At 41.8% G+C, this 15,329-nt stretch overlaps 1 protein-coding gene across 5 annotated transcripts in view; it reads right to left on the reverse strand.

Moving 5' to 3' along the window:
* cluha (CLUH binding protein of NUMT mRNA a) overlaps positions 1 to 13,856 on the reverse strand; it is a 40,366-nt gene extending 26,510 nt beyond the window's left edge. For 2 of the 5 annotated variants that reach the window (XM_085796575.1, XM_085796574.1), the window contains exons 1-4: positions 12,130 to 12,574; positions 5,025 to 5,218; positions 3,209 to 3,380; positions 1,312 to 1,455 (exon numbers count right to left, since the gene is read on the reverse strand). In XM_085796575.1, coding sequence (XP_085652701.1) covers positions 1,312 to 1,455; positions 3,209 to 3,380; positions 5,025 to 5,198 — 490 coding nt within the window. In that variant the 5' untranslated portion in view covers positions 5,199 to 5,218; positions 12,130 to 12,574. Of the gene's footprint in view, positions 1 to 1,311; positions 1,456 to 3,208; positions 3,381 to 5,024; positions 5,219 to 12,129; positions 12,575 to 13,493 lie in introns of those variants that run through there. The other 3 variants (XM_085796573.1, XM_085796571.1, XM_085796572.1) reach the window with 3 other exon arrangements.
* Positions 13,857 to 15,329: the final 1,473 nt, after the last annotated feature.

Here is a 15,329-nt window from a genome sequence, read left to right on the forward strand (position 1 = left end):
GCTGTAGCTCAAGCCGAGTGAACACACGAGCTTCCCACTATGGCGACTGCATTGTTCCCAAGTGTACAACATCATGTGGACAGTCTGCCTTCTCAATGAAAGGGGTTAGTTAACCTATGGAACACTTTACCCACTCACCTGAAACTGGAGACTGATAAAAACTCGTTTAACAGAGGATTAAAAGCAAATATAATATATATATAATAAAATATGGACTTTTTCAATGTTTCTATTTTTACTGTTACGATCATGATTTCTGTTTGCTCAATCTCCTGCTCCTGCTCTGTATTTTTTTAGTCTGCTACTGTCATGATGTAGTGTCATGCACTTGGTTTTATCTCATACTGTTGATAATATGTTCTGTGCTTTTTGAATTGCCGCCTATGGACTGGTGTTGACAATTAGCACATGTGCTAAACAACACACCCAAGCAAAGCATCTGTTCTGTCCACTGGAACAGTCTCAATGTATTTATGATGTCCATATCAAATAAATAAACATAACATAACTTCTGTAGAGGAGGATACTGTGAAGACTTCAGACTCCTTTATATGAATCTGGAGATATTTCAGGGTTCCTACAGCTTAAGCCAAGTTCAATTTAAGACTTTTTAAGACTTATTTAAAGCCACTTGAAATGAAATTTAAGACCGACTTCATAATAAACACAAATGCAGTAAAAAGAAAGAAAAACACCACATCAATTACATAGGGTTAGGGACAATTTTACCCACTTTCCTATGTGATCCAAGGTAAAGTGACTGCTACATGAACATTGGATTGTGTCTCTTTCCAGCTGTCCTTTCAAAATAAATGCATAAAAAGTCTGAAAAACAAAAACACTGACCGCCACTAACTTCTCTATGTCGGATTGTTACCAATTATTTTGAGATTTGAGACTAATTACAACCATAAAATCCCACTTACCATGTGTTAACATTTTTAAGACTTTTGACAATTTGATTTAAGACATTTTAATGCCAATTAAGGCCTTGTTTTTAGATTAATGAATTCAATGTCTTTTAAGACTTTTTAAGGATCCGTAAGAACCCTGTATTTGAATATGTTTCTCTTAAATCTTAACAAAAAGTTCTCGTGTCTTTTATATGAGAGTCACAAGAGCGACGTTCCTACATTGTACCAAGTCATATTTCTGTGGCAGTTTAAACACAGGACAAGTGTGAATTCAGCGCTGTTGGTTTAAAGAAAAGAAACCCCTCGGGGACACACAGAGCAGTTTCTCCCTGTACAAACATCGAGTCGACATCTGGTGTGTGTCTGTTAACGTGAGCGTCTTGACGTGACACCGTACCTCCGAGGTCTCCATCAGTGAAGATGCTGAGGAAGGAGAGGGAGTTGCAGTCCACTCCGTTGTAGGCGTCCGAGGGGTCCAGGCTTTTCAGCAGGTCTCTGATGTGACGCACGTGGATGCGAGCCTCACGGACGGTGTACGGCTCTGCACAAAAACAGACACGCCGAGGTCAGGGATAGAACTAGAAGGCATCGTGGGGTTTGTCCAACAACAGATTCTGTGATTTCAGTGTGATTTCATTCAGTGTCGTCTTTGCCAGAAAAAAAACCATCATCATTTGAGCGCGTCCCTGCAATTAAAATATTCTTCTTTTCTTTTTTTTTCTTCTCACTATTATTATTTACTACCTATTTAATTATTTATTTACTATTGTTCTGCTATCTCTCCCCCCTTTCTTTTTGCCATATCTACCTCAGAAGTCCAACATACTTATGCTCATCACACACACGCATGCACACACACACACACAACGCGTATCCTAAACAAAAACATTGTCTTTGTTATTTCAATTGTGTTATTTTATTTTAATTTTTTATTTCTCATTTATTGTTTTTTTTTTGTTTTGTTATTTCATTTGATTGGTTATAATAGTTATCACTGCGTATTGTCTTGTTCTGTGTTGCTATATATGTTTGTTTTTCACCCGTCTTACACACTTTTACACTTGTATTGTTTATCACCTGCATTGCACTATAAATAAAATAAAATAAAATAAAATATTCTTCTTCAACATCCAAAAGTATGAAGGTGTAACACTCTTCAGACATTCGGCGTGGGTGATCAGGTTCGTCAGGCTGAACCTGCCATCACTGTCCTAGTCAATAACACTTTCATTATGGACCGACGAGGTGAACACAGCTTCTGGCATTTTGTGAACAATTACATATTCAACGGCCGCTTTAACAACAAGCACTTCTGCCTTGGAAATACTTTAAAAACTAGCACTTTGGGTAGCAGCTTTACTTTGTTAGCACTGTTTATTTTATTGTAGTTGTTGTTTGTATGTGATACTGTATGTTTCTATGTCTGTAATACTGGTTTCATGTTTTCTTTATTTACAACAGTCCTGTACTGTACACTCATTAATATGCACAGTCCCATTCAAATTAACCAATAAGGATTAAGTAAAGGTTTGTGCAACAAGAATACTTTAAAGGGATAGTTCAACATTTTGGCAAATTGGCCCATTGCCATAATCCCTATAGTTTTAGGAGTAGCTTCGTTACCTTTAATTGTCGGTGCAAGCTGTTTTTAGAACGGCGGAGCAGAGCCGTGAGCTGCTCAGAGCTACGCTACGGAGGCTCATGGGATTTCTTGGTTTCCCTCATCAAATACACAATCCAACAACTCCACAACGCTCTGGTGGACAAGTTGTGAGCTGCACATTCGCCACGCTATGAGATAATAACACAACGTTACCACACAGAGTTGTCTCTTTTCTTTTTAAATCATTGGGGAGAGATGCACCTACATTTTGTTGTGCTTCACTGCTCGATGACAGTAAAAGGAAATTCAAGTTAAATTTCAATGGGTCAAACCTAGCATGTGGCTAACCCTAACCCTTACCCAGGCACTTGGAGCATGCACTCTGCCCAGTGAGACACCAGTGTGACCCGAGCTAAGATTTTTTTATTGCGTCTCTCACACAGCTCACAGCCTCCGCATGGTCTCCTCTATAGTTTAGCCTGTATTTACTTTTGACTCCAAAATGCAACTGGAGGTATTAGAGGTGAGGCTTTAAGATCAACTTCCTCTGTCTGTGATATCAAACTGGGTTGGTTAGTGCGAAGCCTTGTTAGCGATGGCTCCTCCCTACTGTTCACTCAAAGACTTTTTCCCCCATCTGGACCAAAACAACGTAAACAACAAAACCTGGCAACAGGTCTCTGAGTCTGACCTTCCACCACTTTGAGGAGCGAGCCCTCCTGCAGGCCCTCGATGGACTTGAGCTCAGCAAAGTTGTCCAGCACGTTTCCGTCCAGCTGCAGGGAGAAGCAGGTGCGGTGACACGTGTCCTCGCGGTCCATCAGCACCTGGTGGATTTCCTGCACCATTTCTTGGGGAGACACCTAAAGGTGGGGGGGGGCAGAGAAGACATGATGGAGCATCAGAAGGTGTCTCACCAACAACATGCATAATATTTGTCTACCTAATATGTGTGGTGGCCTGGGAAAACCCTTCATATGGTGGAATTTTTTTTGACATTTTCATTTTTTGATATTTCCATAAACTAGAAGTTTTCAGCCATTCATAACTGTTTGAATAACTGAGATAGCCCTTTCAGATCAAAAGTTATGATCTGAGTTTCCAAAAAACTGAAAAGTGAGAAAAATGGCTTTAAATAGAACTTTGCTGTTTTAACTCTCTAAAGACGAGTGTTTTACAAAACATTAAACAACTTCTGAACCGTTTATGATAGAGATGAGCTGTATCTGAATCGTGTGATTTTCTGCTTTCCGAGGGTCCTTGAATGGTGCCTCTATGACAAGAAGGGGCCGTATAGGGTGCGTGTAATCACGTGGTACGGGAACAGATGCTAACCGAGCGTAGCATCGATGCTAATCCGAACGTAGCATCAATGCTAAACAGAACGTAGCATCGGCGCTAAACCGAACTCATCATCGGCACTTGCACATGTTTTACAAAACATCAACAACCGTTTATGATAAAGATCAGCTGTAAAAAAGCATCTGAATCGCGGGATTCTCTGCTTTCCGAGGGTCCTTGAATGTTACCTCTACAACAACAACGGACCGGTCTCCTCTAGCGCTGCTGCTGTGGCTCAGCTGGAAAAGAAACGCTTTACTCGCCACAAAAACATAAAAATAAGTAAGTTTCCGTTTTGTTTTCTTAAAATATTTATTCACCACGATGTAGTAGAGAGTTCAAAGTACCAGAATCACACAAAATATCAAAATCGTGGAAATAGTACTTTTCCACCTATATAGCCACATAGTCTACTTGCCAACAATGAGTACCCGGAAATGTTGAGTACCCCAAAGTTTTATGTTAGAAATAGATAGTATGGGTCCCCAGTATTCAGAAACTGCCGGATGCTAACTTATATATATTGGGCAATTAGCATAATTGACATAATTAGCATAAATTTGCATAATTGCTATGGGCAATATTTCAACAACTGATCTGGGCAATATTGGAGTGGTTTTAGGGGTTATTGATGATGCTGAATCCATTTCTGACATTTTAAAAATTCAAAATGGCTGTCTAAACCGGAAGTGACCAGATTTTAACCGCCAGTGGGCCGATTTTGATGGATTTCAAAATCTGGTCACTTCCGGTTTAGACAGCCATTTTAAATTTTGAAAATGTCAGAAATGGATTCAGCATCATCAATAACCCCTAAAACCACTCCAATATTGCCCAGATCAGCCAAGTCAATTTTGTTGAAATATTGCCCATATAGGCAATTATGCTAATTTATGCTAATTATGTCTGTTATGCTAATTGCCCAATATATATAAGTTAGCATCCGGCAGTTTCTGAATACTGGGGACCCATACTATCTATTATTATTAACATAAAACTTTGGGGTACTCAACATTTCCGGGTTCACAATGGGGCCCTATGGGCTGGCAAGTAGACTAACAATAGAACGTCCGCGACTTCCGACGGGTTTTCCCAGGCCGCCACACACACATCTGTATGAACGCTAACACACTGGTGCTTGTGGATGTGGAGAGTGGGGTCCTCACCTGCAGGTCGAACGGTTCTGTCCCGGGGGCCTGGATCTTAACGGTGAAGCCCGTGTCCTGGATCACTATCACTTCCTGTTCGTTGGACTCGTCCACTCCGTCCACCTCGGCCGCCCCGTCCTGCTTCGAGTCCGTCTCCTCCGCGTGGTCATGAGTCCCGTCCCCGTTCACCATGGCTGTATCTGCGCTGTGCCCTGCAGCGGAGAGAGACGCCGGCACGGGTCATCAGTGGATTATGGGACATTCATATCCTGAGATGATTACAGCAGCAACTCACTAGGCTAGTTTGTTTAAAGGGGACATATTATGGAAATATCAGGCTCTTTAACATATATTTAGGTGTTTGTTTCGCCTTCTGGCCCCCAAAATGTGAGAATTGACAAATAAATCTGTAATGTTTAGGCTTCCTAGGTTGAAATCCACATAGTTTTACGAGCTGTTACCTCAGTTGTCTTCCAGTGAAGGAACTAGGTTTGGAATTTGCATAACCCCACCCCTACCTGGGACTGGTAGAAGGGGCGGGGCGGGGCAAGATGTGGTTCATTTGCATTTAAAGGGGCAGGCACTGAAACCAGCCGTTCTGAACAAGGCTGTTTGTGTCATGTGTCATGGGAACATCCTGTTAAAAAAAACCTAGATCACATCACTATCTGGCACCACTACTCTTTGCTTTTTAAACTAGCATCAGCTACACATGCACCCTGGTGCTTCTTAAATGGGGCATATTATGGAAATATCACTTTTTGAAGGCTCTTTAACATATATTTGGGTGTTTGTTTTGCCTTCTGGCCCCCCAAAATATGAGAATTGACAAAAAAATATGTATTGTGCAGGCTCTAGGATTCGAATTTGCATAACCCCACCCCTACCTGGGACCAGTAGAAGGGGTGGGGCGGGGCAAGCAGTGGTTCATTTGCATTTAAAGGGACAGGCACTGAAACCAGCCGTTCTGAACAGGGCTGTTTTGAGAGGATAAAAAGAGCTGTGATGTTTGATCCTTGGGGGATTTTGACCAAAGCATGTCACAGATATGTCTTTAAGACACCTGGGCAGTATTTTAATTTGTGGAAAGGAGGCAGAACATGTCTCCTTTAAAGTCTGAAAACACAACCCCAGGCTGGGGCTTTTACATCCTATTCTGTATTACTATTATGAAGTTAAACAACCATCCACCGTACAGCTGCGATGAGCCAATACACTGAGCACCAGGGAGCAGCACCTTTAGACAGCCAGCCACGCGAGACAAGTCATCCTGACACCAAAGAAAGAAAACAAAACAATAGACTTTGCTCCCACAGGAACGCCGAGACGCTGCTAGGCAGGCGGGTCGGTCAAAAACAAAGCACACGGACCCAGAGGCTGAATGACCTTTCTGATAACCTCATGAAATATTTATGAATGGCTGAACATAGCCGACAGAGCTGAGCAATAGTATGCCACGCTACAGGATAAGGGGATGGACGAGCGGCCGGCTACCATGGAGCACAGGTACAAACTAAACAAAAAAAAAAAAAAAAACTGAACCCACAACACATGCAAATCACAAATTATTGTATGAGAAAATGTTGCCAACAAGCAACTAACCAGCTGCCCTGGAGAGAAAGCAACACACTGACCTGCTGAAACCAACACTGTTGCAACACTGGGGGGAGTTAAGCCCCCGCAGCCTCGAGGTCCTGAAGACCAGGAGAGATTTCTGCACTCACAAGAGGGAATTGTTGGTCACTCACTATGATGCAATATCAGCAACTCAGCTAGTTACACATTTGGCGGCTGCTTCGGACATTGGATCACTCAGATTTCATTCATTTTCTCTTAATGAAAAACAAACTATCACACACACACACATGTACTTCATTTTATTACACACCATGCATGCTTATTAAACTTTCCACCTTTCCTTTTAGAGTTGGGAAGGATGAGATAAAAGGAGTGACCAGAATAAAGAGGAGGTAACTCAGAGGAGCAGGGCTGAGTGTGTGTGTGTGTGTGTGTGTGTGTGTGTGTGTGTGTGTGTGTGTGTGTGTATGGATGTCAGACAACTGTTTTCTCTCACTGGGGGGACACACACACACACACAACTGCTGCCGGCCACTTTGTCCTTGGTCGTTTGTCAAGGGTAACCCAGCAGAAAGGCCCAAAGGGAGGGGTGAGGCGGCTTCATGACTGGACTACGACCCCGGGTGGGAATGAACTCACTAAAATGGTGGAGGTGTGTGTGTGTGGGGGGGGGGGGGAGCGGGCCACGCTCTGAATAACAAACACAACGGCTTCAGAGCAGACACACACGTTAATAACAGTGTGGCGGAGCAGAAGGAAACGCAGGGCACGGTGTGTGTGCGTGTGTGTGTGTGTGTGCGCGCGTGTGTGTGTAGAGATGGACAGAGTACTCAACCCCAGTACTTGAGTAAGAGTACAAATACTACTGGTCAAAATTTACTCCGTTACAAGTAAAAGTAGCTCAGTCGACATGTTACTCCAGTAAGAGTAAAAAAGTACTTGCTTTTAAAGGTACTTAAGTATCCAAACTAGGCTTGGGCGGTATCCAAATTTTGATACCGTCAAACCTCCTCCACATTTTACCACGGTATACGGTATTACCGTGACTAATTAAAAATTATGACGCAAGTGTCATTACCAAACGCTGGCTTGTGTCTTCACCATTCAGAAACTGAATACTAGGGCTAAACATTAGCAGACCAAAATATCATTGGTCGATTGGTCGCAGGAAAAAAACAAAAAACATTTGGAGCCGTGTCTTGTCAAAATTAAGTCAAAATCTATATGACCGGGGGTGTAAAAGTAGGCTAAAACATATTAAACTAACTGAAAATTCAACCACACATAAGTGCTACTGGACATATAATCAATTTTAGACATTAAATCACTTTTATTTAATATTTAATCCTTATCTCTTGTATAAGTGCATTGCATTTTTTCACGACGGTATTGAAACTGATACCGTTGCTATTTTTAAACACCTGCAGTTTACGGTATTACCATAATACCGCCCAAGCCTAATCCAAACGTACATGCTTTTAAATTTACTTTAAGTAAAAGTAAGAGTAAGAGTACATTTCTTATTTTTCACATCAATGAATTACTATAATTTTTTCTAAATGAATGTAAGGAGCTTTTAACTCTTGTTAGTGAGAATGAACTCTTTGAAACCTGCACTGATGTGCTGCTTTTAGGGGTTAGGGTTTCCTTCTCTGACAAACACAGCTTGTGTCCAATAGGATTTTAGAAAAAAAAGACCTGAAAGTAACAAGTACTTTTCAGCCTTCCTACAAATTAACTCGAGTAAAAGTAAAAATATTTGTCTTGGAAATGTATTCAATTCAGTAATAAGTACCAAAGAAATCTAATATCTAATCTGTGTGTGTGTGTGTGTGTGTAGTGTGAGGACGGCTCCTTCAGCTGCTTATCTGAGCTGGACACCATGACGACACCATGACGACACCATGGCGACCCGCCGGCCGACTAACAGGCCGTCCCCTCGGTTCTCTGCAGCGAAATAAATCTGTTTGGATGTTGAACTGTTCGAGCACAAAACAAGACGTTTGATCGCGTCATCTAGAAGTTGTACACACTAACTGGACAAGGAAGTAATAAACTAATCAAGTTTAACTAAACAGGGGGAAGCTTCTTAAAATGAGGATATTCCCACCCTGCTCAGAGGGAAAGTGGGTCACTAACAGAGTCTACATGCTTGTTGCAGTGTTTTACAGTTTGTGGCTTGTGATCTTCTATTTGTGTAAAGAACATGTCTATCACTGAGTTGGTTTTACTGATCTCCCTCCTTCTACACTCTGGTTTTATTCCATTTGCCTTCATTTTTTTATTTGTTTTATGGCTCAATGATGTGATGCAATCCAATGTCAAGTGGTGTAACTGGTGTTTTTTCATACTAGTCTTGACTATGTACAAGAAAATGAATCTGGACTCATAAAATGTGGAATAAATGTAATTCACTTTTGCAATGCAACACTTATTTCTTGTCAAATTTTACATAATCTGTCACATTATTTAGAAAAAAGGGGTAGTTTTATGTTATATGTCCTGCTCAGTGTTGTAAAATTCAGATATAGAAACAGCAAAAAAAAATCTACTTCAATTGAATGTTTTCAGTAGAAAGTATACTTTATATACGTACACTTAAATCCAGCGTAGGTGGATCAAATATTTAATATTCATCATTCTTTTGTGGTGACACCATTTGACATTTTCAGAGCATTCAGTCTAATTTTTGTTTAAGAAGTTACATAAAACCAACATGAATACAAAATGTACATTTTAACAAATCTGATCCATGCTTTTAAAACAATTAGAATTTATTCATTTTCATTTATAAAAAAAAGAAAAGTATTTGTCACTGACCCTTGTACCATTCATCTTATGTGAATTGAACTTTCTTTTATTTCTCCTACATGGTGTATACAGCTACATGTTACGGTAGTTTTATATGCTTTACAAGGTTTTGTTATAATTAGCATTATTAATTGGTTATTGTGCCCACATGCACATTAGTCTTAAAGGGACCCTAGTCTGGTGTCCTTAAATGACCACAAGTCTTTAACAGGCCTATATATATATATAAATATATAAATCATCTCTTCACTTTGAACCCACAAACACACACACACACACACCCATATACATGTGTGTGCCAAGTAGTAGGACATAGTTCCATTCATGGTCAACAATACCTTTTTTTTCTAAGGGCTTTTCTTGCATGATCAGGATGACTAATCAAAAAATGTGGGACTATTTTTGTCCAGGATACATATTTGAGATCCAGGATTATTTCCCTCTTTAAACATGTGGGGAAGAGGCTTCGTCACCCAGCCTGAACAACGTCCCGACGTCCTCGGGCTGAAACTTTCTGACAACCAAACTGCTGCTGCTCTGTTTCTCCAGCAGCCAGCCAGCCAGGAAGCCAGCTCTCCACTCTGTCTGCAGGCCTTGACATCAAGACCCTGACTGCTGCCATGGCAACATTTAAGCAGCCAGCCAGCCAGACAACCCTGAAAACAACAAAAACCACAACAACAAAAACAACACAAGGTCTCTGTAATCATGTTCGCCGTGGTAACGTCCTGATGGACGGACGGACAGACCCTGAGTCACCACCACATTTTACTGCACCACTGACTCAACATAAAGCCTGATTGTTACATACTTGCAGCAATGGAGGATAAAACATTCCTCAATTACAGGATAAATGCAAGTCCATCTGAGAACAGCTCTTATGCTGCATTCATAATTCAAATACATTCATTGCTTCAGCTGTTTTCTATTGTTGATCAAACTAAATGAACAACTTGTCATCTCGTACTCTGGGGAAACATGTGATGGAGGTGTTTTGAGTGCATTTCTGATTATTTAGAAGGCTTATCAAGAACATACAACTATATTAATTGATAACTCTGATTTACAAATGCACAGAGGAAACCAAAAAGATCCAGATATTTAACATGAGCTATTGATCAGGGCTCCAAACTTGTGGTTCAAAGCTCCAACAGTGTGAGTTGAATTGAACAAAAGTATACATCAGATTCTCCCGCATAATGTGCAATAATTTTGATAATAGATTTGTTTTAGTCATTTTTAAAAAGGCAAAAATGCTAAACATGTGCTTGTGCCTGTGAGGATTTACTTTGTCACAGTCAGATGATAATAAACAGAACACCTTTGGATTTTGCTGTCAGACTGTTAATTGGACAAAAACATTTGAAAAAGCCACCTTACAACAACTGAAACATGCTTTTACTTCTGACAAAACAACCCATAGATAGATAGAAACAATGGGCAGATAAACCATCGTCTCTTGCAGCCCAACAGTCATACTCATCCTTTGCATTTCTCCAACTTTGTTCGTTGTTTTCTTGACAACTGATGCATCATTTATCCCCAAATGCCTCAAAATCGTGCATGTCCCTCTTCAATTAACAGCTCAACCCCAACGTACACCCTGTGATGTGTTACCCTTGACAACAGGTGTTTCCTCTGCAGTAAAAGGCCGGGAACCACTGATGCTGGTGATGGTGAACACACTGAAACCTTGTGTGTCTGTGGCCTTGGTGAAATAGTGCCAGCATGTCAGTGATTCCTGGGATTAACCAGGTCACTCTTCTCCCCACACGAGCATTAAGTACCTTAAAACCACTAACAGTGACCCTCGACCCGGCCTGTCTGCTCTGCCATGTGCTACTCCAACAACCTGTCACAACTGACCGTCCCAGAGGCAGCGTCAGCTCTTGGTATCAGATATGACTGAGGCCCATCAGTCCCTCACATATAAAGCACACATGTGATATGTAGGTCACACACACAGGTATGGCTGCAGCTCATGGTTCTTTTTTCCAGAGCTCCAACAAATACTGACTTCTCATCTTTTATAATCCATATGCATCTAAAAATTGTAAGAAAACTGGAAAAAAAAGAGAGCAAACTGACAAACCTATCCGTTGCTGATCTGCAGCTAATGACTCTTCTCATGATCAGAACAATTCATTCATTATCATATGGATCATAAAATGTGCAACAATGCCAGAGATCATTCCTCAAGTGCAAAGTGGCACCATCCAGTTGCTTATTTCAATTAACACTTAAAAACTTCACATGTAAAACATAAAACAAACACAGGGCAGCAAATGCTTGCAAAGCTGCATGGAGCCACAGAATATGTTGCATTTGTGCCTCTAATAAAATAACCTAAACTATTGCACAAATTGTTCCACCAATTAACTAATAAATCAACGGACTATATTTCTATCAGCTCCAGAAATGTACTATAGGTTTGTGGAGGGAGGGGACACAGCAATGCACCCACAGAAACACACAAACACGACCTGAAATCAGACACTACAGGCGGTCAGAGACTCTCCTCTGTGTTTTACTGTGAATTGAGACATGGCAGAGACAATTCAAGGTCCCACATGTGACACACAGAGAGACAGAGAGAGACATAGAAAGAGCCTGCAGTGACTTCAGTTGCTCTACAAGTTGTGTAACATTAACTCTTCAGCCTGTCGGTGGTCTCCTCTCCTCTCCTCTCCTGTCCTCCGTGCACCCTGTGACTCTGTCCCGGCAGGACACTCACCTGCTCACGCTGCTGTTTCTGTTCATGTATCATGAGCGTAACCTTCCCTCTCACCGTGCATGGACTCGCTGTCATGAGTGACTTTTTCTACGACACACAGCTTCCGCTTCCCGGTCGCGGAGGAGGAGGAGGAGGAGGAGGAGGAGGAGGAGGCCGGGCCACTCTATCTGGTGTCAGCCGGCGGGGGGGGTGCGGGGTAGCCGGCGTAGGGTTATCACTCACCCGCGGCGAGTTTCACACACCTGGCAGCTACGTGTGTGTATTTTCACTAATTAAACAGAGTGACAACACAGCCCCTCACACAACCAGGTGACAGTAGACCCCCCCGGCCCAGGGCTGTAGTGTTTGAGCCCCCCCCGCGCCCCGGCAGACAGTGAGCCGCTCCACTGAAGGTGACCTTCAGTTCCTGGCTCTCGCTCTGTTACCGAACATGTGCAGCGTCGGTCGGTCGGTCGGTCCCAGTTTGTGTAACATAATAAGCTGCGTGATGAAACAAGCAAGGGCCCTGCAGTTGTAGCTAAAACTCGTGTTATATTATCTACAAAAAAAAAACACACCAGGCTTTTGCTTTGCTTTGCTGCCGGTGGTCGTGTGTGTGGAGCTGCTGTCATTCAGTCAGTCAGTTAGCCGACGAGCTAACAGCGAGCTAACAGTGAGCTAAGTGGCTGCGCACTGAATGAGGAAGCTAACAGAAGCCGGGTCCTGTTCTTTACAGTCTATGGTCCTGTTTGGGTTAGCTTAGCGTGCACACACACACACAGGTCTATAATGGTTAGTTAGCACTGTCTGCTCGCCTCACACTGTCAGTGGCAGCTTTGGCTAACTTACATGCCTTCTTTATACAGGCTATGCTACATGCTAACAGCTGTGACCCGCGGATGTAAAAGAAGACACACAGTAGCCTATCGATCCTGCGCAGGGTGCTCATATTAGCAAATTAGCTAGAGGCACATCTATTTAATTATAATGCTGCTTGTTAACTTAGAGACATTTGGAGGAGAGGGTACCAAGGAGATGCCTGGTTGGGGTCGGGGGTACAGGAGGAGTAGAGGAGGAGGAGGAGAGGGTAACTTACAGCCTATATAGACCACCACCTTGAGCCCGAGGACTTGCAAGTCCCATAATAACAATACACGGAGGTGAATGTCACCGGTTGTAGTGGATGCTGCTAAAAGGTGCAAAATAAGCACTAAAGTTGACAACATTTAATAAAGCGGTCAGTGCACCGGGGTGTTGGTTGGTGGTTGGTTGTATCAATGAGTTATAACCAGAGTGTGCAGTGTGTGTCCAGTATGTCCAGTGTCATAGCAGCACGTATGAAGCTGTGTGTGTGTGTGTGTGTGTGTGGGGCTCTGCAGACTCACCACAGCCGCAGCCCGGGTCCTTCAGACGGGTCTTGCTGCTGGCTTCCTGGGCTCCATCCCCGGTCTCATCCGCAAGATCAACCGGATTACAGCTAGGCACTGACGCCGGGATGTCATCTGTCTTGCTCACCATGGTCGGCAGTCAGTGTGGCGACAGAAATCCCCCCTTGCAGCTTTGCTTGAATTGTGCGAGTCTGTAAAAGAAATAACAAAAAAAAGAAAGAAAGAAAGACTGCTTCTCCGACTAAACACGGGCTAGCTGGCTACATGCGAAGGGTACAGGCTTACAAAAACAAGTCTACGGAGGAAGGACAGCGCTGTACATGGTGGTGAACACACGTGGTTTTCTTCTCCCCTCCTCTTGACCTCTATGCCTTTGCGTTGCACTTCCCCACCCACCGCGCGTGGCGCTACGGAAAGCCACATGCGACAATTTCCTTTTTAAATCCACCTCGTCTTTGTCTTTTCTTTTCTTTTTTTTGGACATTGAATATTGTAGTTTCCCAGCTGAACACCCAAAATAAAATGTTTGAATAAAATGAGAAAGAAAAAATTGCTGCACTGTTGTGACTATTATCAGAATAACAAATATCCCACTGAATGGCTTGATTGACAGTTTGACCCAGATGTCACACACACACACACACACACACACACACACACACACACACAAGGAGCAGTTGCTTGAACTGTTTACAACTACTTTAGAGGTTATTTTAGTTGCATATGACCTTGAAATCTGCGTAAAAAACTATACACTACTCACAAAAAGTAGTTAACTGTATTCAGAAGCTTTCAGGATGAAATTTCAGAATGCACCTTAAATGCACTCTAACCTTTACACAGGTGAACTTAATTTGACCTTCTCTAAACTTTTTGAATGCACATGTCCAACTGTTCAGTGTTTCAGTCCTTATAACATAACTTGTTCGACAACAAGGTGATTAACCACACACATCACAAGTGTCTGATCCATGAATCCACCACTAAATGTTCTTTCTGCTTCGGTGACAGTTTGTATTGAAACAGTCGTCTTCATTAAGTTAAGTTAAGTTAAGTTAAGTTAAGTTAAGATTCCTTTATTTGTCCCACAGTGGGGAAATTTACATTTGTGCAGCAGCAGCAGCAAATAGCACTCTGACATCATGAGACCAAGACCACACCTATATAACAGATCAACAGGACCTGGACATGTGGAGGCTTCAGATGATGGGATGCTGTCAGAGGGAAGCATCCACTGAGCTCCATGTCATCATGTTGAACAGAGAGACTTAATACATTTGACCTGAAAGTTAACTAACATTTTGAGTAGTGTATAAGTTACTTTCAAACTGATTAAATCTATCTCTTCTATGTGCTCTGCCAATATATTTTAGTTTAATAATTGCCTAGATGGGACTGCAGATCTCCACCAAAGACAAAACAACACAGACTTCAGAGGACAAAAATCTAATTCATAGTGAATAATTTGGATCCACACCTAAATGTAATCTCTGGCTCATGCTGCATCCTTTCACTAGATATTATGCATCTTTTCTGTAGTTTTTCTACAGTTCTTTGCATGGAAACCTAATTGTTACATACAACTTGGAAGTATTAAGAAAATGTGATGTGAATATCAATCAATTGATAAACTTTGGCCCTCATCACTAGGTCAATACTTGTTTCTCACACATCAACATTGTCCCTTTATTTTGTTTTATTTTATTTTCAATATTCAATATTTATTTATTCAATATTTTTCATTAGAAAGGTATGTTCTCATTGTCTCATGGTAAAATACAGAGGAATCTATTCCTCTCTACACAAAAGTCAATTTGGGATCGAAAATTATTA

The sequence above is a fragment of the Trachurus japonicus genome, chromosome 13 (assembly GCF_045865225.1).
Source record: "Trachurus japonicus isolate A0001 chromosome 13, Traja_1.0".
Lineage (NCBI taxonomy): Eukaryota > Metazoa > Chordata > Actinopteri > Carangiformes > Carangidae > Trachurus > Trachurus japonicus.